This window comes from Cheilinus undulatus, linkage group 9, assembly GCF_018320785.1.
Source record: "Cheilinus undulatus linkage group 9, ASM1832078v1, whole genome shotgun sequence".
NCBI classification, from domain to species: Eukaryota; Metazoa; Chordata; class Actinopteri; order Labriformes; family Labridae; genus Cheilinus; species Cheilinus undulatus.
This window is the reverse complement of record NC_054873.1, coordinates 41,810,175-41,837,373: the sequence shown is the minus strand read 5'-3', so window position 1 is coordinate 41,837,373 and position 27,199 is coordinate 41,810,175. Positions and strand designations below refer to the sequence as shown.

The window sequence follows — 27,199 nt, the reverse complement described above, 5'->3', positions numbered from 1 at the left end:
TTGATCTGTCCTTGGATTTTTACTCCTCAAATTAAAGACATGGTTGATTCATACAGTATTAAAAACACAGATGTCCTGTGTGATCATTACTACCAGACGTCTCCTGATAAACCTAATCCCATGTGAAAAGGGCATTTGAAACTGATTTTATATGTTTGGTCAAATGAAACCAGGCTGACACAGTTGGAGGTAAACTGTTAGAACAGCATGATTGAATCTGTTGATCTATGTGGTTCTGATCTGTGTGATTCTAGCAAATAGTTTTGCAGGCCTTTGCATGTTTGTGCAAATGATTATTCACAGGAGTTAGGGTGTGTTGGTAAAATATCTATTTGCACTAGGGTTCAGCAGAAATTTCTTGCCACTGCAAAAGAGCAACACAAGTTGCTCTCAAAAGATGCTTTTGATAAAAGCGTCTGCTTTGCAACAGAGTCAGAATATTTGCAAACTCTGATTATAAATGATTCTCAGTCTGAACCTCACACTCTTGTTTCATGTTTTGCAGATTGTAGACAAGCTCTTGGGACAACAAAACAGAAAACATTCTGCCAGTAAAATCAGGTTTTTTTCTATCAACATACTACTGTTTTTACAGGGTGAGTTCATATATGCAAGGTGTCCAGTTGAAGTTATGAGAGCAAAATCACATTGAAGAAAGATGTAATATTAGACTGCTTTGTTCATTCTTTAGATCCCAAACCCTGATGAAAAAAGGAGAGCATTCTGGAAGCTGGACCCCAGTAAGGTCACGGTGAAGATGGTACACCCTCACTTCAGAGGGATCCTGCAGCTCTTTCCTGAGCTGGCCTCCAAAGTTGGGCTAGAGAGTATGAGCTCAGAACCATGCTCATCCCCTGTCTCTTCTGAAAACTTGGCCTGCCGAGACAATCAGATCTGATATGAGGGGAAGTTCAGCGGTCCATTCCCCATCAAATCCATCTTGAAGAGAGACAGTCCCTCCACAGTGTCAACTCAGTACAGTGTGCCAGTGGACACCAGAGGAGCTTCAGCTGGGACCCTCAGCAGCTTCCCCTCCTGCAGACTTCAACTGGAGGTCCATCTGTCTGCTCAGCAGGGGGCAGCACACACCAGACTCACTGCTACAGCTCATGAATCTGCCCTGAAGAGAAACAGTCCCTCCTCTCAGACCTCCAAAGCTTCTCTGTGCAGCGTACCTGTCAGACCTGTGTAAGGGTTGAAGAAGAGCTTCAGCTGGGACTTTCAGCAGCTTCTCCTGCAGACTTTAGTTGAAGGTCCCTTTGTTTGCTCAGTAGGGGGCAGCACACACCACAGACTCACTGCTACTGGAGCTGCTAAGGACAGGAGGAGGCCACCTGTGTACTGTGAGCCCTCATTCCCTGTGTACATCAGAGCTGCTCCTCATTACAAGCCCGCACAGCACTTACATCACCTACTCTGTACCCACATTTACCCATGATGCTTTGTACTTAAATCTGTAATATATTTCTACCTCCAATAAAACTTAAAAAACAAATTCTGGATTTCATCTGGTTGTTTTCAAGAGTTTTTTTTTTTTTTTTTTTTTGGCATGTCGTCAGTCCTATATTTATTATTAGCAAAACACCATGGCCACAGACCTGGCGCCCAATTTTGGCCAAAAGTCACGTTTTGAAATGACTCAAAACCCAAACCCCCATGACCATAACCTAGATGGATTTGTTTCGTACATCCATCTGGGAAAGCTTCAATAGGAAACGTTTGAGAAAAGGCAGAGGGTTTGAAAATAACTCAGAGTGTGATTGGATGACCGTTCTGTCTGTCACATCTCTAAGGCCAATAAGAGCAACAAAACACGTGATGTAGCTGCTATAGAGCTCCGCGTGCTCAGCTAGTGAGGAATAATGTGAAACATGGCGACTATAGACATGTAAGTACTTGACTTTTCTGCTTTGCAAGGTTACCATGACCACAGACCTACCACCCAGTTTTGAGCAAAAATCCACCATTTTTTTTTAAAACTTACTTAAAATTTGACCCTAAACACCATGACTTTATATCTATATCTATGTCTATATCTATACACACACTTAGCACAAAAAGTAAGGAAATTTGTGCTTGTTAGATTATTTCTTTGTTGTAACAATGCTTCTTGGCAATAAATCTTATACTGTTGGAAAGCCTGATTGGCAGCACTTGTAAGCATGGGCCCTGCAACAGTGGTCAGTTGGTGTCTGCTCCAAGAATCGGCATGCCACGTTTGACTGATCTGGATAGGGGCCCGTGCGATAGGGCAACTTCAAGCTGGTGTTCCACAAAACCAAGGCATTGTTTGGAATGAGCCCTAGTACCACCTCCAAACTGAAGGCCAAGTTCCATATAACGGGAGATGTCAGGGACAGGCTGCGAAGTGGGCGTCCCAAGAAGACGACACCCCAAGAAGACCATTTCTTCACCCTGTCAGCACTTAGGTACCCAAGGCTGTCTTCTACAGATTTGCAGTCAAGGTTTGCAGGACAATACAGCCGATGGCTCTCTGCCCAGACAATCTGAAACAGACTATAAGCAGCAGATCTCCAGTCTCACAGGGCTGCCAGGAGGCCTGCCATGACTGCCCTTCACTGTCAGGCCCGTTTGCGCTGGTGTCGGCAACAAGTGCACCGGAACCTAAACATGAGGAGGAACGTTATGTTCAGCGATGAGTCCAGATTCTGCCCACAGCAGTTGGATCGTGGGGTCAGAGTGTGGAGAAGACATGAAGAATGGATGAAAAGTGGCAGGTATGATATATAAGCGGCAGAAATGGACAGTAATAGTGGTGAAAGGCATTAAAAGTGCTTAAACTGGATGGAAATAGTTATGAAAAAGCATTAAGAATTGGGAAAAATGGGACAAAAAGGCAACAATGAGTGAAAAGGGGTTATCTTGGTTAAATGTGGGTTGAAAGAGGTAAATTTGGAGAAAAAAACCTCTTGAAAAGAATTTACAAATGGACAGAAATAGTGGTAAAAAGAAGTGGTTAAAAAGTGGCAAAATGAGATAAAAGAGAGAAAATAAGTGGAAAGGGGCAAAATTGGTTAAATTTGGGTTGAAAGTGGAAAAAATCAACAGAAATGGTGATATGAAGGGGTTAAAAGTGTCAAAATGGGTAAAAAAAAAAAAAAAAGGCAAAAATGAGTGGAAATTGGTCAAATTTGGGTTTAAATAGGTAAAAATGGACAGGAATAGTGAAAGGGGTTAAAAGTGGCAAGAATGGGTGAACAGAGGCAACAAGTTAAAAGGGGCGACCTTGGAAAAGATGTGGATTAAATGTGGGTTAAAGTGGCAAAATGAACAGAAATAGTGGTGAAAAGGGGTTAAAAACTGGTAAAGATGGGTTAACCCTCAGGCCCTCCTAGAGCCCTTTTATGACATTTTAATTGTATTTTTTGCTCTCACTTTGGTAGTTTTCATGCATAGATGATGATATTTGACAAAGATGTTTATTTGTAATGAATTTTTGGAATTTCATTGTCCATACTGTGTTCACAGAATTTTCCACTGTGTAGACAAAAAAACTCACACTCTTCCTACTGGAGCCCTTTTAGGCCTCATTGCCTGCCATTAAAACAATTTTTTTTTTCATCCTAGTGCAATTGGAATACAGAAATAAGAAATCCTGTTCATTCCTCTGTAATTCAGTCAGTCAGAGGTAAAAAAAAAATAATCACACACACAAAAAAATGCTACAAAATTTGGTCATTTTTCAAATGTTGGAATAAATTAGAATGGAACTGAATCTGTGACATCACAGCCCTCTCAGGCAGATTCTAATCATTCCAGACTTCAGCAAGACAGCCACTGTCAGACCAGAGACAGAGAGAGACACAAGGCAACAACCTGAGAAACAGAGAAGTTTTCAACGATTCAACCGTTAGTGTTAGTGAACTGAGCCGTCACAGTAAGTACTCAGACTGAAACTGAAGAGAGACAGACCACATGAGAACAAACTGATTTAAGACTATTTCCACTTCGGCTGCATTTCAAATAGTAAACTAATTTAAATATCACCTCCTTAAACTGATAAATAAGCAGCGTTTTTTTTGTTTTTTGTTTTTTGGGGGGGGTTTTTTGTGTGTGTGTTCAGCTGTACCGTTTGCATTTTCACTGAGGATAAAAATGATCAACAAATCAATTCAAAGAAATCTGTTTTGTCTTTTAGAGATCAACAGAATGTTTTTCAAACACTTCATTCAAATACCAACATTTTCATGTAAATTTGTGGTCAGATGTTGAAGATGCATTTGATGTTGTGCTTTTTTATATATATAAGTGTAAGAATAAAATAGATTGGTTGTTATATCTGTCTATTAAATCTAGTCAAACTCTGATGCTTGTGCATAATTCTTACATTCATATATTTTGTCTTTAATTACCATTATAATGACGTGTAAACCAGTGAATTATTCATCTAAAGACAGGTGTGACTTCTTTATAAACTTGTGCATCATGATAGCATTAACATTTCTAGACTAATTCTGTATTTCTCATTAACAATCCAAATCTAGCTCTATCTGCCACATAAATGTCTGACATGAAATCACAGTCTGTCCTTTATGATACATAATATTTGATATTTCCCCGAATCAAAGCATCTAAAGCAATTTTATTATCATTGTGTGACAGGAGTCCTGAAACAACCAGAAAGTTCAGAGACAAAATTAGAGCGCAGACGAAACATTCCTGCCTTCAAAATGAAAATCCCAGAGTATTTCTGTGATTCTACTGTGAGGACGGAGTGGAACGATGTGCTCTCCTCTCTGGAGGAGACCATCATCAGTGCTTTGACTGGCACAGCCCACCCTCCACCTCCCACTACTCCGCCTCTCGACCAACCTGCTGGGTCCGAGCCCGACACTCATCCACAGGGAGGAGAAAGTCAGGGTGGAGAGTTTGAGTATTACACCTCAGCCCAAGCAGCTGCACAGCTACTGGGCCTTCAGAGCCCACTGCCCTGTCCAGGCACAATACTTCAGAGTCTGGTTGAGCAGACGAAGGACATGGAGGGGAAAGAGGAGAATGTGATGCAGCCTGAACAACTGCACAGTCAGGACAGCGAATTCAGCCAGGAGCTCGTAAGTTATTCATAGCATGCAAGGCTGCCCATGGGGGGGGGGGGGCTTTCTGGGCCCAACTAAATGGGGGTCCACGAAGGTCACCAAAATCATGGTCCATTGTAAAGTTAGGCTGTGATAACCATATTATATTTTCTGACCTGAATGATAACCACTCATATCAAAGCAACAAATATGTCTTTATTTAAAAAAGAAAAAAAATGTAAACCCCCTTTTCTAAAAACCAGAATCAAAATAGGTTAAAAGTGGCAAAAATGGATTCAAGGTGGCAAAATAGATTAAAGGAGCAAAAACTGGTCAAAAAAGTGATAAAATGGATGAAAAGGGGCAAAAAAAAAGGGTGACAAAAATGGGTATTAAATAGTCAAGTGCAGTTAAGATGGGTAAAAATGGACACAGAAGTGTTGGGAAAGGGTTAATAATCGCAAAAAAAAAAAAAGACAAAGAAAGTTGTGAACTAGGTTTTAAATCCTGTTTAACAACCTTTTTTGCCCATTTTTGGCCTAAGTGAAACAATTTTGTTGTTATAATCCACCCATTTTCATCACAGTTAATGCCCATTTAACCACAGTTTGCCATTTCTACATCCATTTTTGCCATTTTCAACCAATTTTTCATCTTTATATACACTTTTACCACTTTTAAAATGGGCAAAAACGTACCAAATGTGATAATAATTTTTTTTTTTTTTTAAGTTCGTAAAGTGGTAAAAATGGGCAAGAAATAGTGAGCTGTGGTTAAAATGAACAAAAAGGGCATTAAAAGTGATGAAAATGGATTAATAATGGAAGACATAGGTTAACAATAGGTGCAAAGTGACTAAAATAGATTTAAAGTGACAAAATGGGCTGAAAAGTGGTGAACTATCATATAAAGGAGCAAAAATGGGTTGAAAAATGCAAAAAAAAAAAGTCAAAAATTGGTTTAAAGTGTTAGAAATTGTTATAAAAATAATGATATGTGGTTAAAGGTCACAAAACAGGCATTAAAAGTGATGACATAGAGTCGATACTAGCAACAACAGTTTTGCTTCAACGAAAAATGGGCAGAAAAGTTTGTGAAACAGGATTTAAAAGTTGCAAAATTGATCATAAGTCACAGAAATTGGTACAAAAACACTGGGCTACAGTTAAAATTGACAAAAACATTTTTGACAAATTTACAAAAATGGGTTAACGATTCAATAATAGGTGCACAAGTTACAAAAATGTATTTAATATGACAAGAATTGACAAAAAAAAAAAAAAATTTCAAGGCACCGATTATTGAGAAACCTTTTGTTTTCAATGACTAAAAATTGCAGGCTAACTCCTGCTGATTGTCCTAATTGCACAAATGTAATGACAACTATTTGTGATGAAACATTGCCAAAATATTGGAGCAGTTCAGTCTGGACTTTACATCATAACTTCAGACTTGACTTATTCGTCTCTGGTGCAACTGTCGTCCAGTTTACAGTCGTGTAGCTTCATGACCAACATGGTACTCTGAGTGTGTTAATCACTGGTTCACTTCTCCTCTCTCCACAGTACGAGCTCCTTGAGAAGTTTTATGATGACAGTCCTGCAGAAGTAAAAGCTCTCAGTTATCCTGGTGATCCACAACCAGTAAGAAACCAGTTAGCACGTCACACATTCATCTTTAAAGTACAGTGATAGCTCACATGTTTACTTGGTCCTGCAGCTCTAGTTCAAAAACAGAGAAATTCACATTTTAGGAGAAGTTAAATAAGAAACTGTCCACTGTGTGAGCCCTGGGTGTTTAGGATATTCAAAGCTCATATAAGGTTTGCCTGAGGTTTGTTTCTTAAATGCTCTCTTTAGTTCCTTGTATTTCTCACAGATTATAAATCAGATCTATGACTCTACAAATCTGGTGCAGCAAAACAGGGGATTAATAAAAATAATATACAAATCAACCATTTTGCTCAAAAGTGCTCAGGAAGCTGTAGCCATCTGCTTGTCCTCCTGATATAAAGAAATATGCACTGCTGACCCCTGTGACCTTAGCCCTGCAGATACATTTCCACAGGAGTCCACTCTCCTCATGTGTTTTCTCTGCTGAAGTCACAGCAGCTCTTTCGGGGGAAATTCTGCTACCTAGTGGGCAAATCTAGTGCTCCAGCTCGACTCCTCACCATTCCTGTTTGTGTTTTCAGATTGAAGTGGAGCCAGTGTGGAGCTCAGGAAGCTCAGAACCAGAGTGGGGAGGCGTTAGTGTACAGTGAGTAACAAAAACACATTTATCTAACACACGAACACAAACGCTCGTCTTGATGTGTAACATTTTTCTAACAAGAGCTATCACTCTGTTTTTTCAGTGACAGAAAAAGAAAGCTTGATGACAGCTTTGTGGAGGAACACATGCCATGCCCCAAAAGGCCTTCAGATGCCTCCATGTTCCCCATGGCCGAGCCGATATATGAGTAATGATCTGTTCTGATTGTGTTCATCAATAATTCTCAAGCACAGCTCTGAATATACTCAACATCTCGTTTTTCCTCTTATACAGAATAAGACGTGTGCCGATGGTCAAGATCCTGGATACACAATGGGACTGGACTGGTCAGACCGTCCGGGTTCACGTCCCGGGCTATCTGACCCCTTGTGATGTATCTGTGTGTGATCACTGTCATCTGCCGCAGGCGTTCGTCCTCATCCCTCGGCCCCCGCTGGCTTGATCCTCAGCCAGCCTCCTCTAAATCAGACTTTTATTGTCTGTTGTAAATAGATTGTAAATAACCAACAAACTTGATTTATTTTTTTGCTTCATTTTTGTTTTATGTAAATGTATTAACCAGTACAGTTTAAAAGCTCAGCCTTGACTTTGAACTGGAAGTAGCTTTGACCAAAAAAGGATGTCTTGAAGGTCGTGTTTCTGCAGAAAATACAGACCTGGATTCCTTTCAAAGCAGATGTTTAGGCTGTGTGTCGGCCATTTCAATAAAATGTAATTAAACAAGAAAATATGAGTGATTTTTAAGAGATTTTAGCTCTGTTTTAAATTCAAACTGGTGCTTCACTGACCCATACAGGAACAATGAGATGAAGATCACACAAGTCAGTATCTCTCCTAATCCGATGTTTCTGAATCACTGATATTGTGTAGAAATGAAAGTTTAGCACTGATGCAGAGAAAAAAAATGAAGCCAAGACTGAACAACTTTCCTGGAGACATTTCAAAATAAAAACATTGTGTGAAAATGCAGGTAGTCTCACCAGAGGCTTTCACTTTGCAAAACACACAGGGCACTCTCTCTCCTGTTTCTGGCTCTATCCACTGTCCTCCTCTATCAAATAAAGGCATTAAAAAGCCCAAAAATAAATCTAAAAACAAACAAACAAATAAACAAACAAACATTGCAAAACACACCAGAAGAGTAGCATACCTGTCATGGCAGTCTGAAATAAATAGACAGACAGGAAACAACAACGCTGCAGAGATCTGACTGCAGGCTCTCGCAAAAAACGACCTAGTGGTAAAATGTGTGCACCTGTGCAAACTCTGACCCATGCGTATGAATGTTAGTGAGGCAGAGACACACAGCGAAGTCGAGAATGGAAGTCTGACTGAATATGAATGCACACAAAACAACTGATTTCACTAAAAACTATTTAAAAAAATAAACTTTTGAAAACAATCCATGTCGTCTTTAGCAGGCAGTTTTATTTTTTACAAACAACTAGTGAGCCATATTTTACTTTATGATCTGCAAACATGTTAATATTGATCTTTAAAACCATTTAGGGAGTTCACTGTCTTCAAATCTCACAATCAATACATGACCTTTGACCTGAGGATAACACTTTTTATGCCTAACAAAGATGGCATGTGGTCTGAAAGGTAAAGAAGTGATCTACAACTCTTTAAAACACTACAAAATCATCAGGTTGTTAGGTTTTCATGTGACTAATTCAAAATAGATGATTATTAATCTCCTCTAACTCCAAATCAAAGAAACACCCCAGACATTAGTTGTTTTATTTATTTATTTATTTATTATTTTTTTTAGAAACATGAAAAACATCCAACTCCTTCTGGCTTGAATCAGAGCAAAACTCCATTTCTCTGGTCTTTTTTTTTTTTTTTTTTTTTTTTTTTTTTGCTGCAGTGCTGATCATTTCACCAATCCTGGGTTTCTGTCTGACTTTGCATTTTTCAGAGAATATTTCTTCACCAAAACTTTTCTTCCTGCTGTTGCAGTGGTTTATAATTCTCTCTAACATCAGATCAGCTTTTCCCATCCCTCTATAAACTGTGATTTTCAAATAGCTCTGAGAATCACTCAGACCTTTTCTTTGGCATGGCTTTGTGTTCATGACTCTTACATAAGAACTGATGTGTTGAATAAGCTCTGGAGCCATGACTCTTCTGCCTCGCTGTTGAGATTTTGACAGTATGGACTATTGGTTTTTCTTTTCTATCACAATAATCTTCACTCGTAGGATTGTCGGCAACAAATAAAAAATTAAAAATACTGGATGAAAGGCTTTGAGTCTAAATATGCTCTCTCTTCATCATAACAAACAACAAAACATGATGCTGGACAAAATTGAATTAGTATTACTTATCTGAATGATTCATATATATTGACTCTCTGTCCTTGCTATTTGGCTGAACTTTATTGCAATAAAGTTAAATAAACCAAATGAGTCATTGTGTAAACAAAATCAGTTTTGATATGTCGTAATTTATGTCTTAACATACCCTACATGTACATGGCAGAAATATAAAATGACTACAGTAAAGTCAGGGGCAGCATGTGGCTGGAGAATGGTTTACCTAAATCAGTGGGGAAATAAATGTCACTTAAACTTCCTCATAGGGAAGCATGTTGCACGTGGTGTGTGTCAGAAAATAGCCTATCTCCAAAATCCCTTCTTTTCAGGGAAGGGGGGAAATCGCAGCTTTTTTCCAACAATCTAACACTGTATCAGCATCTTTTTGACACTTTTTATTGGTTTGAAATTTGTAAAATCCACCGAGAGATGTTAAGAGTGACCAGTTGCTCTGATTTAAGTTGAACTCATGAAAAATCAAGCAAGGGGGCTGTGGCCAGGCGCTATGATATGTCACTTTAAATAGTCCGAAAACAGAACTGAAGAAGAAAAATGACTGAATGTGAAAAGACCATATGTTATCTGTTTTTATAAACCCTTAGAGCAGGGGAGTCAAATTCAAGGCCCAGGGGCCAAATCCGGCCCGTGGTGCAGTTAAACCTGGCCAACCAGATCATATGATATTATTTTTGGAACTGGCCCAGCAGTTTGAGGCCTGCAGATTTCCTCCAGTATAAAAATGTAAACTTAACCTTGATGAATTATAATGTTCTTCTTGAGTCATAAAAATTAGAAAAAGTAAATACTAAAAATAAATTGATAAAAAGTCAGAAACATTGGAGAAATTTGTGTTTTCTCTATATTTTCAAATTTGCATATCCCATGACTAAAAGTTATGGTTTTCATATTTTAATCGTTACATCTGATAACTTTGACCTTTTCTCTCATATTTTCACATTTAAGATACATAATTTTACATTTTAAATCCTATTTTGACCTTTTAAGTCATGTTTTTGACTTTTATCTCATGTTTTGACCTTTTTCAACTCCTAACTCTGACTTTTATCTCGATTATTTAACTTTAAAACTTGTGATTTTTAATGTTATTTCATATTTTGACTTTTAAAATTCATAATTTAAAATTCTATCTCATATTTTGACCTTTAAAACTCATTATTTTGTCTTAATCTCATTTTTTTTTACTGTTAAAAATCATGGTTTCAGTATTCTATCTCATATTTTGCCTTTTAAAAACATTATTTTGACTTTATAGGCTATATCATGTTTTTACCTTTAAAACTTCAACTTTTTATCTCAGATTTTGAGTTTTTAACTTATCATGTTGACTTTATAATCTCAAAATCATATATGCTGACACTCAGTGGTTAAATATTGACCCTGTTAGGCCCTCAGTTTAGACCCAAATCCAGAATCAGGCCCCTGCTCTGATTGAGTTTGACACCCCTGTCTTAGAGGGTGCTCCGGCTATTTTGAGGCTTCTTTGGTCATTTTTGTCAACTGTTTTGATTATTTTGACTGCGTTAATGCTAACAATATACATTCTGGAGGGGGATTTTTTTCAGTAGAGTTTTGACACTTAAATATCAAATCCTGTAATGGGTTGATAACAAGTGCTGAACATTTTGTGTGCACACAGACCAAAAATTTCCTATTGAAACCCATTAAAACCAAAAGGTTAATCCCACAGCCATTGCCGAAAAAAATAAATAAGAGAAATAATCTGCATTTTATAATATTAGGCTTTCATTCTGGAGTCATTACTTCAAACTTGCATCCTTGTTCACCAAAAGTCTGCCATTCCCACATATAGTATTTAGCATGACAGGAAATTGCATGTTTTTTTTCCTGGTTACCTGCAGGGGCGCTATTGTAACAATCAATGAAAATCCTAAAATGTTAAAAAAAAAAAAAAAAAAAAAAAAAAAAAAAATTAGTAAAAAGGATACAACTTTTTTTGTTTGTTTGTTTGTTTTTAAATATACAAGGCTTTTATAACGACATCAAGAAATCCAATTTGCATGTAGTAAATAAAAAACACTTTTCTGTTTTTTTGTCTGTTTGTTTGTTTTGTTTTGTTTTGTTTTGTTTTGTTTTGTTTTGTTTTGTTTTGTTTTGTTTTCCAAATTAAAGACACAATGATTTCCCCCATTAAACTGGCATTTAAAGTTAATTTCTTGAAAATAACCAGTAGGCCTATTTGATTTTTATGATCAGGCCTGGTCTGAGAATTAAAAAAATAAATAAAAGAAAGAAAAAAGGGGTTGTTTTGGCAATATATATTTTTTTGTTGCAATTAACATTTGAACTTTTGGTCATGAAAACTGCCTGTGTTGAAATTTATTAAAATCTTAAGATTTTAAAAATGCAAAAATGCAGAAAAGTCAAAGTTGTTACACATTACTAACATAATCAAGGCTGTGAAAATCCCCTTCAAGAAAATTAAATTTATATGAAAAACATTCCTTTTTTTTTGTTGTTGTTTTTTACACTACAAACATTAGGGCCTTTTCACTTAAACTGATATTTAAAGGGTTGAATTCCCAAAACTAATGAATATTTGAAATTCATCATAAGGTCACAACTTGATTGGAAAAATAATACACAAGACGTCAGAAAAAATATGAATGTTTATTAATTTATATTGTTATTTATGTATGCTGCCATTTTTGTCAAAAACACCCTCAGTGTAACAATTGCGTTTACACCATCTGAGGGTTAAAGTACAGAGGTCAAAGAGAAAGCGACAAAAAGAAACATGACAGCTGTCATCGGACAGCAGAGGAGCTGTCCATTTCACTGTGGTGCTGAAATCATTCAACTTTAAATAAAGAGCCTCACAGCTCACAAACCCCGCTCCTGTTTGACACAGAAGCAAAGATGAACCTAAATAGAGAAAGAGTGAGAGAGCAGAGCTCCAGTTCTTAACAAACACCATGTCCCGAAAACAGGCTAGCCACAGCAGCACGCACACATTCAAATCCCAAAGAGTCTAATTTAGGGAGCTTTGGAAACTTTTTGTCGTTCGTCTTTGCGCAGCGACTTCAAGGCTTCTTGTCGTTCACACAGTGACGTAAACACTAACGCCTTTAACAGACAAACACAAGCTAACATGATGGCGGTGGAGACTTGAAGCTTCTTTCTGCAGAGGAGGAAATGATTCAACAAAGAACTGAACTTTTGTCTCGCGCTCCTCTCTGACCATGGCGCATCAGTGCTGTCTGTAGGCTACGTAAATATCCGCTCTCTCTCTTTCTCTCTCTCTTCAGCGAGCTGCAGACTGTTAAATTATCGTTTTATTAACATTACACTAATGAATTTTATCTTGGCGATCCCAATGAGTAAATTTATGAGCTCTTCTTCAAAACGTTTTTTTTTTTTACATTTGAAAGCTTGAACATGATACTGATCACTTATTGCAGTTAAATCAAGGTAGACTGTGGGTCTGATCAACTTTAAATAAAAAACCCTACATATGTCTATGATATGAAGATCAGATGTAAAATAATATTTAGAATCCATATTTAGATAGTTTTTGTTTCTCCAAATATATAAATTTTTATAGATAATTCTCTCCCTCTCATCTTGCACTGGTCTTTAATCTATAGGCAGGTATACACTGTGAGCCCTCGCGCCTTTTCTCACCTGATGAGTTTATAGTGCGTAGTTTGTGACGACACAACGGCCGATCTCGGCTTTCCTGATCATGAAGGGGACTGTATTTCTGACTTAAATACTCGCAGAGCCACGAGCAGATTTTGAAACGTCGGGGGATTTTCACTGTATAAACTTTTCTCTGAGCTAATCATCAGATTGATGGAGGGGGCAGAGAGAGAGAGAGAGAGAGAGAGAGAGGGAGGGAGAGAGAGAGCTACATGAGGAGAAACTCAGATCTCAGCAGGTAAAAGTCCGAAAACGTCACAAAGTTTTATCAACTCCTTTCCCTCGTCAATCTCATCCGCAGTCACCGATACGTGCTGCACCTGCTGAGAGTCACGTGATTTCTAATTTCTCGTGATTTCTTCTCTGGATTAACGTTTCTTTATGGCACAACTAAAGTGGCAAAACAAAGAAGGACAGACCGAAGTAAAAGCTGAATGTTCCTGGCTCATCTGATCGTCTTTATGTTGTCTAAAAAGCTTAAATCAATCCGGTTAATACTCAGACTGACAGCGCCGCTCGCCGCACACTGACTCTCTCTCCTCGATGCAAACATGCTTCTCATCAAAACGAGAGAATTTTCCTACATTGAAGTCAAATTCAGTCTTCTGATGACTGATTTATGTGTCGTTGTGATAGCAGAAAGTTAAGGCGATCATATTTTTGGAGTGGGCGATGCGTGCTTTACTGGCGCCAAAAAATGACTCGTTGTTTTCATATTTTAAAGGGGACATATTTTACCCTTTTAAGACAAGTTTATATTGGTCTCAGAGATCCCCAAAACATGCCTGTGAAGTTTGCTGCTGAAAAAACACTCCAGTATAGGATTTTTGCATGTCTAAAGACCCTTCTATTTCAGCCCTTCTCAGAAAGAGCCGTTTCTGTGTCTGTGGCTTTAAATGGTAATGTCTGACTCGGCCCCTGACCACGCACCTCTCAGGAAATGGATGCAGCACTCCTGGTGTCACAGACACTTTTATCCAAAGTTTAGGACCTGACTTGGATTTGAACCATCAACCTGGACCTACCATAGTCAGCAGGATAACCCACTGAGCTATCCAGCATCTCAGCTGATGAGAGGAGGGTGGAACTTCCCTCCAAGTGGGGGAGGGCCAACCAAACCTGGGGGCGGGCTCTTACGCTCCTGGTGAGGTCACCAGGTGTAAAATCTGAGAACGGCTTGTTGCAGCACACATTTTCTGAAAGGTGGAGAAAGAGAGGGGGAAAGGGAATGGATTTTTCTGGCACTTGAGTGGATTGTGGACAGGCCAGAGGCACATATTTATGTTAGAAAAGCCTGAAAACGTGTTTTTTTCATAATATGTCTCCTTTAAGTATTGCACTTAATGACATTATAAAATAACACTGAGTAAAAAAAACAATGAATTCTTACGCCACAAAGGAGGTCCAGGCTTTCTGCCAGCATCATCAGAATGACCTGTCGGTTGGCTTTCACAATCACATGACGGTCAGCACATGCACATAGCGGCAGAAAGATTCCCCATTTCCTCTCAAAACAGCTGTTGCATTGTACTTTAGGTTAGGTGACAACTTATTGCCTAATAAACAACCCGGTTGGAGGTCCAGCAAATGCAGCATCTATGTCTTGATATCTATGGGTGCAACGATGTGTCTGGGAGAGCTGCAGGTGTGAGGCAGGGCCAGTTTTAGTCATTTTGAGGCCCAGGGCAAAGACCAATAGTTCACCGCTGCAGCAGAAGCGTTCCTCCAGCTCGCAGGAAACTCACAGTTCAATAGAAGAAATCCTCATCAGACATCATGGAAACAACACACAGAAGCAGCATGTACAGGGCCGCCCCTGGCCAAACTGAGGCCCTAAGCAGACTCTGGTATGAGCTACTGCTGTTAAACCCCCCCCCCCCCCCCCCCCATTATCACTTAACATTACTCATATAAAATTACCTTAAAATAACTAAAAATATATATTACTACAATAATAGAAAATAAAAAAGACACAATTCTTAGTTGTAAGTCTTTATCAAGGATAACATACCACAGAGTTGTGACATTGACCAAAACTAACTTTACCTGAAAGAAAGTCACGAAAATGATTAATGCTTTTAATGATCATATTCCTGGTTGCAATAAAAGAAGATGATTTTTTTTTCCATTTCCATCTGTCTTTCTGTTTTTTTGTTTAGAAATAATGGTCATCACTCGGGGTACCTTATTTTCATCATAACATTAATCCTACTTTGTTAGCTATCTGCTTGCTCTTGCCGCCTTCACACACATCCTCCCCTTCCCTCACAGACAGCAGCTCATTTGCTTCTTTCTCTTCCTCACTGTGCCTCTGCTTCAGTGTTAACAGCAGTAGCATTTCTTTTATTGAAACATCATAAATCATACTCTTCATTATTTTTTTTTTTCACCCTCGACCTGATTTCAAAACAACTGATTTCCGGGAGGAAGTTCGACGACGTCATTTAATTCCTGATCAATACCAGCTTGGAACTTTACGAGTTTTAAATTCACAAACTAAACAATGGTAGAAAGTGACGTTTAACAAGAGGAGGTGCAGAACAGCAGAGAGAGAGAGAGAGAGAGAGAGAGAGAGAGAGAGGCAGAACGAGCGGACACTGCGTGCACATAATTGATCATGGATGGCACTGATCTCTAAAAAAAAATGGATATCTACATGTGTCCGCTTTGCTGCTGTCCACTATTCTTATCTTTTTTCTATTGTTTTGTCCGTGAGCCTCCTGTTGGCGGAATTTTACATACTATAAATTTAAGGATTGTTTTGTTTGCAATTAGAAGTTAACAATTAATATAATTTTACGATTCTTTCTCTTTTTGAGCATCCCATGATTGCATCCCACTCTGGAAACTACTGTAATAAGGGTCAATAACGGGTGAATAAGTGGTAAATATGGGGTAAAATAGTGTAAGTGGTTGATAAGTGATAAATTAGGGGCCTTTAGTGATCAGTAAGGGATACATAGTCAATAAGTTGCCACAAACTATTTGCAATCTTTTGATTGGTTGTTAGTGCTACAGACGCTACAACGAAAACAGAGCTGACAGATCAAACACACAATAATCAAGACAATTTCATGACGTGCAAATTTGATCACTTTATCCAAACTTTTAATGAATTATTTCTGCATTTTGTTTTAGAGAAGGCTTTAGCATGTTAAGGATTTATTAAATGTATCAGTCCGCTCAGCCAGTGTTTATAAATTCATCTGTTAACAGAATCACACAAAGGAGAAATTACTAAGTTTTCTCGGACTGTTTTTGAAAGTCCATAAATTTAACATGCAGTGACTACAGGAGTCAATGTATGGGGCATTCATTTCTCAACAAAAGTGTCGAAATTTAGAGATTAGTCACAAAGGTAAGTTACTTACTTGTTCAACCCGATTTAAGAAACATATATTTATCCGTCGTTGTGTTTTTCCTGTTCTCAGGCGTCCTCTTCTGTCGGTATTTTCAATATTACCCTCAGATAATTACCTACTAACTAACCCAAAAAAAAAGAATAAATGGTCGTCAGAGGCACGGCTGAGTAGATATTCAACTTTACGGGCTTCCATGAAGGCGGCACGTGCGTAACCCGCCTCTGCTGACCTCGTGACGATAACAGTAGTTAGCTAACAGTTTTTCAGACGTTTGTGTCTCCCTTTAGAGCTAACATTTGAGCATGAAGGATACCTAACAGCGCCGCAGACGACTTTAGAGATAAACAGCGAAGATGAGTGTGACCTGGGCTAAATGTAAATCCGTGCTAATAACGGGCTCCAGCAGGGGCATCGGGCTACAGATAGTGAAGGAGCTGGCTAAGAGCAACAGCAGACCGGCCACCATCATAGCGACAGCCCGTAACCCGAGCGGCTCCCCGGTAATAAACATCACACTCCACACTGGTTACTGTCTTAATGCTTTCTAATATCTGTAGGAGAGTAAGTCACACAACAAACACATGGGCATCTACAGATATGGAGTTACAGTCACACAAATTTAAGTGAATTTCAGCTGCAGCACATGTAGCAGGATATCACAAGCAATGATTGGAAATAACTTTAAATAGCTAATGTTAAATACTCATTTAAATAGTTTTTTTTTTTAATCTAAGAAAGAGCTGTACCTGCAGTGCAAAATCATTGCTCAGCCAACATGCATGAAGTAATCTTTCAATTAGACTTTCAGATTTTATTTTAAAAGACACTCATGAAAAACTTGAATTTATTCCCTCTTAAACCTTCCATCTTATCAATCTAAAAAATACACACAAAAGCAAATAATAATTACTGAATAAAATGACAAATTGTCCATAATAATAAATATTAACTCAGATTTCTTATATGTTATCTCAGGATCTGCAAGAGCTCTCCAAAACATGCCCAGGTGTTCATGTTGTGACATTAGGTGAGTCTGCTGTTGAAGATATTACACAAAGATGTATTGTGCATTAAGGCCTTTAAAATACATCCTATATACAAAAACAATCCTCTCTGCAACTTTTCATGTCCCAGTTTTATGTGTCAGAAATCTTTAAGCATCACTTAACATCAGTAATGGATGAATAGAAAGTTACTCTTTCACAGTAATCATTGTTTTATTATTTAATAAAATCCAATTTATTTGTGTCTCATTTATGCATGTGGTTGTGCAGCTTATGTTTAAAGTTGATGGTGCTTACAGTCAGTGATTCTACACTAAAAGCACAAGTAAAAATACATATATCAAGTTTGCTGTGTATCTCTAGATGTGGACAGTGAGCAGAGTGTGAGCTCAGCCCTGCAGGAGGTCACAACCATCGTAGGAAATGAAGGACTCACCTGTCTGATCAATAACGCTGCAATTGGAATCACCAAAGACTTAAACAGTGTTACCCCAGAGGCCATGATGAAGAGCTTCCAAGTCAACACTGTGGCTCCTCTCTTTGTCACAAAGGTAGGTTTCTTTCTGCACATGTAGCCCGCAAATTCCATATGTTGTCGTCACATTTTTGTTTTACCAGCAGCACAAAACATAAGTAGCTGTTTTTGACTGAAGATGCGATAGATCTTATAATGTATGATGTAATGTTGTTTAAAAAGGTATTAAGAGTATCAAATCTGGTGTCAAACTTTCTGTATATACCCCAGTTCTGTTGTTGTTATGACCCATCTCTAGAGGAGCGACATAAGACCAGGAGTTTTTGCTTTAAAAAAAGCTAATCATTAACAAGTAAGAATACATTGTGTACAGCACAGAGGTGGAGTAAACTTAAGAATTATCTGTGAGTGCTGCCCAAATCAGTCAATAAATGAAGTTTATTTACATGCTGCTCTAGATAGCAAAGAGGTAAAAAAAAAATTTTTGTGAATGATTCCAGTAGATTAGTTCACCCTGCAGCAGGTAAACAGTCATGTCTGTTACATGATCAATGATAGATTAGAGTTTTACAACTGAAAGTTATTTTTGTTACTGACAGGGTCATATTGTTAATATAAATCTCTGGCAACATTACTTCCTTTCTTTCACTTCCCTTGTTAAAGAGGAAGAAGATTTTTTGAACCACGCAAAGCTTTGACATCACTCTCACAGAATACTCTACAGAATTAGAGTGCAGTGATAAAACAGGATTTTTACTGATGTAACTGTTGGCATGTCTAAGTAAGTCCAAGAAGACAGTGAAGAGAATACTTCTAACTGAACAATGATTTGATCATTTCCCTCCTTCCACTTGCAGCTCCTTTTCTCTCTCAGCTGATTGTTTGTGCTTGTCGTTGGTGTTCAGGCGTTCCTTCCTCTGCTGCGGACAGCTGCAGCTCGCTCCTCAGGGATGGGGATTCATAGAGCAGCCATCATCAACGTGTCTTCCATCCTCGGCTCCATTACAAACAACTGGGATGAAGGTGCTAACTTCAAGAGCTACGCCTACCGCACCTCCAAGGTATGAGAATGGAGAACATAATGACACAGAAATATGTGTGAGTGTGCAAACAGATGAGAGGAGTTGATGTTGTCTTTGTGTTTAATTCTGACAGGCTGCTCTGAACATGGTGACCAGGTGTCTGGCTGCTGATCTGGGCTCGGACGGCATCCTGTGCATGTCTCTGCACCCTGGCTGGGTCAGGACGGACATGGGGGGACCTATGGTAACTGTTTGATTGTTACTGTGTGTTGTTATTTTGAGTGTTACTGTCACTGTTGAGCGCTGGTTTGGCTGGAAACACTCCTCAGTAAAGACAAGTGACAGGCGGACATTAGCCCTTACCATAATACAGCAGCTTACAACAGCCAAATAACATCCTCCACAGAAAACACCAACAACAGATAGTTAACCAAAAGTGTGTTAATGTTACACACCAATCAGCAAAAAAGTCAGCATTTAAAAGGAACTTTGTTGCTTACCCATGTTAGTCCTTATCAACTGATTAATTTATCAGTAGTTTTCACTTAAACAACAAAATCCAACCATCCTGGTTTATTAGGAGCAGTCAGAAAAAGAGAAAATGAGAAATGTCCACTGTGGAGGGTTCAGAGCTGTCCTCCTCTGGTTGTTTTGTCTTCCCTGCAGCTAAAGTAGCTTACTTCCAATGCTAGCTGTATTAGCCACAAAACTAGCCTCAGGTAACTGAGATGGTGCTGTCACTACTCATCCAGAAATATCCGCATTGTCCTGTCTGGCTTGATTCTGTGTTGAAAACAGTTCCACTTAATCTGAGAGTTGGTCAGGTAGATTTTCCCAGTCCTCGAGGTCCACTGAACCTTCATGTTAACTGGACTTAAAACCCAGCCTTCTCACCTGGCTTCTGCTCCTTCGGTCTTTATGTAAATTAGCCATGTGCTGCTGCTCCACATAAACAAACCTCAGGACAGTAGCATAGCCACTTTATTAAAGCTTCCAAGGCAACATATCTTAATATGTACTTATCTTTCTTTATTAATTTGGTAACTGCCATATTATCCATCCTGACGTTTTGGCCGTCAATGTCATTTTTGGTGGGAATTTATGGACAGAAGTTTTTATTTTGCACTATAGCTCTCAATGTATTGAATGTCTTTTTTGTTGTCCCAATGGGGGCGGGCTTGATGGAACGAACTGTGTTACGTCACATGCAATTCAGGGGAGGCGTTGTGTAAGAAAACAACCCCCAAAAAAAAGAGATCTATTTAGCTCACTTCAGCAACAAGTTGGGCAGAATAGAGAGATTCTTTAGTTATTATGGAGGGAGTTACTACTGGAGTAAGCAGAGAAAAAGAGGAAGTATGACCAAAATTGCTTAAGTTCTGATTTTCATGGATGGCTCCTGATGATGCTCAGTGGCCACAGTGAGTAATTCACAAAGAAGTGCATGCTAATGACCACATGAGGCTGTGCAAACTCTTCTGTCACGTTAAGACAAAGCACCTAAGTTTGGGGACAGGAAGCAAAAGGCATTATTGTTAAAGAGAAAAAGCAATTGCGACACTGAACGCTGTTAATATTAAGGCAACTGCATCATACTGAGTAGTTGTAGGCATAGCAAAGACAGGAAAGTCCAACAACATACAGGACATGAGGTGTAATATTACTCCTGATATGTTCAGCTCACTTTGGCAAACAAATCCACATTGCATGCTGTCTGGACATTACTTACTATTATATTAGCACTATCTATAGCAAGGTTTTGGCAAAAGGTTTTCATGATAATCAAAATTTTGAGCATTATTATTAACTGTGCGGGAATTTGACTGGTAAATGGGCTTTAGCTTTTATAGTGCCTTTGTAGTCATCTGACTACTCAAACCACTTTACACCACAGGTCCTATCTACCCACTTACTCCATTCACTCCACATTCATACAGATGGCAGAGGTTGCTCTGGAGAACTGGTCATCGGTATTAGCTAATTCCATTAAATGCATCCATACACATTTACACACCATTGACAAATCAGTGGGAGCAAACTGGGGTTAGGTGTCTTGCCCAAAGACACATTGACATGTGACCTCAGGAACTGAAAATCAAACACACAACCTTCCAGTTGCAACTGCCTCTACATACTGTATCATCGTCGCCCCAGATAATTGTAGTTAACATTGAAATCAGTAATAATATCATCCGTGGAAGCATATGGCTGGAAACCCTCATATGGATGGATACATATACATATACAATGTATACTGTATACAGAAAAAAAGCTTAAAAGCAAGTAATCAAAAGTAGTATGAATCTGAATATAAGAATGCAACAAGCTTTATGCTTTAAAGGTTGAGGCTGGGGTGGAGGAGGTTTAGCTTTGACAGCAGAAGCAGCAGTGTGGTGCATCACCATTACTACAAGCAGGGATTAGTGAGAAGTATGTCATATATTAATAATCCACTGTGTTGAGAAAAAGAGCTATGGGAGCTTGGAGGCGATAATTGAGCTATCAGCTAGCTATCAGCTAATAACTGGGTGTATGACTACTGTGTCCTGCATGTACTAACGCACAGCTTCATATGCGCTCTATTTCAATGATTTTAAAACATCAGATTATGATAAGTATTAACTCATATGAGAACTCCATCTCGTTTTCTGCCTCCATCTCTGCCATTTCTTTTCATTGAAAGTAAATATTTCTCCAGTAAGTGAAGGACCGTTTTTAATGTAAAATAGATCCTTTTATAAAAGCTGAATTCACAAAACCCTTATTACTGAAACCACCTTTGTACAGGTATTAATTACATTTTATTTAAGCATACTGCCCATCAATTATTTATAGCCTGTATAGTTCAGGGCAATACAGAGGCTGTTATAAGTAAATATTGTCCAGTATGATCAGAATCAGTTCCTTAAAGCTTTGTGGTAGTTTTAGGCCCATATTTCCTCTGTGTTGTATCTTATTTGCTTATGTGTGGACTTGTTCTGCAGATGTAAGAGTCTAAGGGAATTACTGTCAATGTGCCTGTGTCATGCACTGTTTTAGGTTTTGAGTTTCATTCATTACAATACAATACAATACAAGAACTTTATTTATCCCCGAAGGGAAATTCAATCGTCTGGGAGTCTCATCTGTTTACTTTAGAATTATACAGTCTAATTGCTGATGGTATGAAAGATTTTCTAAATCTTTCTGTCTTCCAGTGCAGGGATAGGAGCTGTCCACCACCGTTGTTTCTTTGCTCATTGAGGGAGATATGAAGTGGATGATCCATGTTTCTCAGAATGGCCTCCACCTTGCTCAGTGCACGTCTCTCCACCTCATCCTCCAATGAATTCAATTTGATTCCGACCACAGAGCCAGCTTTTTTAACCAGTTTGTTCAGACGCCTTGCATCCGTGTGTTTTACACTGCCTCCCCAGCAGACTGCAGTATAAAACAGAACACTTGCCACCACAGACTGATAAAACATCTGCTGCATCTTACTGCAGATGTCTATTGATCGGAGTCTTATGAGGCAAAAGAGGCGGCTCTGCCCCTTTTTGTAGATGAAGTCTATGTTTTTAGACCAGTCCAACTTATTTTCCAGGTGTACACCTAAATATTTATATGATGTCACCACCTCGATGTCCACGCCACAAGTGTTCACTGGCTGGAGAGCGGGTTTGGATCTGCGGAAATCTATGATCATTTCCTTTGTCTTTGAGGTGTTGAGTAGCAGGCAGTTTTTGTGACTCCAATCACTGAAGGCACTTATCAGATCCCTGTATTCAGCTTCATGTCCATTTCTGATACATGCCACGATAGCAGTGTCAACAGAGTATTTCTGAATATGGCAGGACTCAGTGCTGTATTTGAAGTCTGATGTATACAGTGTGAACAGGAATGGAGCCAGGACTGTTCCTTGTGGAGCCCCTGTACTGCTCATTAATGTCCCAGAAACACAGTTCCCCAGCCTGACAAACTTTGGCCTTCCTGTCAGGTAATCTATAATCCAAGAAACACAGGAAAGATTCACTCCCATCTCCTTGAGCTTGTCTTTGAGTATGGTGGGTTGGATGGATTTGCAAAATCAAAGAACATGATTCTCACATAAACTCCAGGTTCCTCCAGATGAGACAGGGCATGGTGAAGCATGAAGAGGATGGAATCATCCACTCCAATGTGTTCTTTGTATGCAAACTGCAGGGAATCGAGTTTGTCTTTGACCTCAAGCCTCAGTAGGCGTAAAATCAGCCGCTCCAGAGTTTTCATGATGTGTAAGGGCAATAGGTCTGTAGTCATTTAGTTCAGCTGGACATTTGATTTTTGGTACCGGTACAATACAGGATGTTTTCCATAGAGCAGGCACCTGCCCTAGCTGTAGACTCAGGTTGAAGATCCTGTGGAGAGGTTGACATGGTTGTGCACCACAGTCTTTAAGCAGCCTTGGACACACACCATCTGGACCACCATCTTTCACAGTCTTTGATTATGAGCTACTAGCTCACAGGGCAGTAATTTTAACAGAAGCATCTGTTCATTGATGTATGCATGCATTTGTGAGTGGATGTTAACGTGTGAGAGAAAGAAAAGATACTGTGGCAGGCTTTTTTACCGCTGCTCATTTGTGTGCACAATGTGCTCAAGGCTGTGAATATCAGAGATGTGCAGCACCGTCATTGTTATCAAGACATTGATTACATAGCAGCTAAAAGAAACTAATCTTGAGTGAAGCCTATACATTGTTTTTAATCACAGGATGGGTTGGGTTGGGCTGGGCTGGGTCAGGTCGAGTCGCGCGCTATTGTTCCCAGGTCTTAAATGGGGATAATTGCGGGTAACAGGTCGGATCTCTGTTTTGAGCTCCATGGGTGTGGGTTTGCAAAATTCAACCCGTGCAAGACTCTGTTTTAGACTCATTAGACCAGGATTAACCTCTGACCTCTAATCTGTGGTGCACCCCTCTGGTCAGTTGGTTGTTAACTCACCGTTCACTCACATCCCACAGCAGAACAGATTCTTTTCCCTGTAAACATAATGAATGCTAACTTTGCTCAGCCAAATCTGATACAGAGATCATCAGAGTGTCCTGATGTGAACACTTTAATGTTTGGACAAAAGCAGTGTGTCCCTCAGTCAGACATGAAACATGGATTCAGTGTGAATGTCAGACCAGAATTAGTTAGAAAAAATCATAACTGTCATTAACCAGCTTTTCACATGGTCCTGAATGCATCTTATTTAACCGTCATTTATTATGTCTGTGTTTCAGGCTTATCTGTCTGTAGAGGAGAGTGTCTCTGCTCTGCTCTCTGTCCTCTCTGATCTGTCAGAAAAAGACCACGGAGGATTCAAAGACTACCGTGGAGACGTCCTACCGTGGTGAAATCAAACGCTGACTCTAATCATCATCAGGACTGAGGCTCCTTGTTCACAACTTGTTAAATCTTCTGGCTTGAACAGACAGTCTAGATCAGGGGTCACCGACCTGTAGATCCTGATCTATCTACGTCCCATCCAGGCCTGCACCCCTTGTTCTTCACAGAAGATCTACTATCCATAATTACGGCGTATTAGGGCCAGCCTAAGAAAATAAATGTATAAAGAGAATCTATTGATTTTCAAGAAAAAAACATGAAATTTTTAAGTTTTAAAAGTTTTTATCTCTAAAAGTTGTATATTTGAACCAAAAAAATTTAGATTATGAAGTATTTTTTTACTCTATACTGTTGCAAATATTTAACACAAAAACACTTAAATTTTTGAGTTTCTGATGTCAAAAGTTACTACTTTTTAAATTCTTCAATTCTGAGTTTGTTTTCTTGTAAACATGCAATTTAATATTCTCAACAAATATCCCCCAAAATGTTAAACTTTTTTGCTCAAGAATTAACAGTTTTTCTCTTATTTTTTATCTTTTAGTGTGGCCCTAATACACCGTCATACATTATGTTTCTAGTCACATTTTTTAAATATATTCACAACTAATTTTGACAACATCAGAGCAGTCAGTTTTAAAGCTTCATTGTAAAATGTGTTTAGCCCTGAAAATCTCATTATGTAACTAATAACTGGTCAATCTCTCCTTTGCTCAGGGCCAAAAGGTATATTTTCATTACTTTAATTTTCATGTTTTACCAAAGACTTTAATGCAGCTCAGTGAAAGACTTGGACTTTTGAAGTCTTAAATGTTTTTAAATCCCTCTAATCTACATTAATGTGTTCGCTGTTATGTTTGAAAGAGAGGACTTTGTACTTGTTGATGATATTGATATTGATGAAAACAAAGGAAACCACTAGAATCAGATTTATTTGGAGCTCTGCACAGTGACCACTGTTTTTATGGACAATGGGAGCCCGTGGCTCCAGTATCAAAAGAAGTGGAGAGGTGCATTTGAGTTCAAGAGTAACACCATTGCTCATATAAATTAATCTAAGGAGTACCAGACTTAATGGTAGGACGCAGAATGAGCCGTTAGAATGGCAGTTCCCAGTACCATGTCAACAGCTCATTTCAGGTTACCTCGATGATGTTTGATGACAATAAAATGAAATGTGATATAACATACAATATTGTATCCTTTTATAGTGCTGTTAAAAGTTTCAATATGTATATATTGATCTGTATCTGATAAATGACCTGCTAGTGGCAGGAAAAAAGGGTTTCTTAAGGAGAGATTTAGAATGAGAAGAAGAACTGGAATAATGCAAAATTCAGTTAATCTCAAAGTCAGGTATAAAAATGGTCGAACCTGGCTTATTACAGCTGATTTTGTCCTCTATGACGATGCTAAAGAGGAGGCTAAGAAGTCTGATCAGTCAAAGCAGGGTCAGGATGAGGAGATGTGACTCAAAAAACTTTTATAAAAAAGGCATGTTGAATAAATTAGGTGAACATTTGTGACATTTATTATTATGAATATCAATAAAACACTAGATTTCTGCATTAAAGGGTAAAAATAGATTCCTTTGTAGGCTGCAGTGCGCTCTGGGTAGTGATGTCATATGGCTACATAATGCTTTGTCCTGTCGAGTGTCATCCTTAATACTATGTTCAGATTTAATGAAAAGGACAATACGGAAGAATTAATATGTGATAGATCAGGACTAGGGATGACAGGATGTCATCACTACCTAGAGGGCATAGCACAAAACAGCAGCCTACATTTGAAGTGTGTTTGTTGTTGCTGAAAAAAACACTCAAGTATTGGATTTATGCATATCTAAATACCCCTCTGTTTCAGCCCTGCTCAGAACGAGCCGTTTCTGTGTCTGTGGCTTTTAATGTTAATGAGCTGCCTGACTCCGCCCCTGACCACACCCCTCTCAGGAAATGGATTTGGTTCACCAGATGTTACAGACACTTTTATCCAAAGTTTAGGACCTGACTGGGATTTGCACCATCAATCTCCCAGACCATAGTCAGCGGAGTAGCCCACTGCGCTATCCAGCATCTCAGCTGACTGGTGAGAGGAACATCAGGAAATGAGGTTGGAACTTTCCTCCAAGCAGGGAGGGCCACATTTTCTGAAAGGTGGAGAAAGGGGGGAGTTCTGGTACTTGAGGGGATTGTGGACAGGCCAGGGGTGCATATTTTTGTTAGAAAAGCCTGAAAAAGTGATTTTTGCACAATATCTCCCTTTTAACCTATTTGTTAGCCGGAGTTTGTGCTGCTTTTAAATTTACAGGGCTACACAGAGGGGTTTCTAAATGATTAAATCTGTCCTCATATGAATGAGAAAACCTAAAGAACCAAACTAAAAACATGACCTTACTGAGACTAAAGTACCAGATTAGCTCTGTCTAGGTGTATTACACAAACTGAGGAGTGGATGCTCACAATAATGCTGTGACCTGCATGTATGTGGTATTAAACATGGATGTTGTTTGGCCCTTTTGGGGGGCTGAAGCCACCCTAAAATGTTCCTCAGACCCCTTAAAAATAATTGCAGTAAAAACATTGACAGGGTTAATGAAGGAATGCACCACACCATGATGTTATTTTCTGCTTAATGTATAGAGCAGAGATACTCAACCCATGGCTCCTG

General features: G+C 38.8%; 1 protein-coding gene across 1 annotated transcript; it reads left to right on the top strand.

Moving 5' to 3' along the window:
* The first annotated feature begins 16,894 nt into the window (after window positions 1–16,894).
* LOC121514591 (C-factor-like) lies at window positions 16,895–25,716 on the top strand. The gene is made up of 6 exons (XM_041794772.1): window positions 16,895–17,174; window positions 17,650–17,701; window positions 18,042–18,229; window positions 19,059–19,214; window positions 19,309–19,419; window positions 24,424–25,716. The coding sequence occupies exons 1-6, from the start codon at window positions 17,028–17,030 to the stop codon at window positions 24,535–24,537; spliced, it is 768 nt and encodes a 255-aa protein (XP_041650706.1). The 5' UTR covers window positions 16,895–17,027; the 3' UTR covers window positions 24,538–25,716.
* Window positions 25,717–27,199: the final 1,483 nt, after the last annotated feature.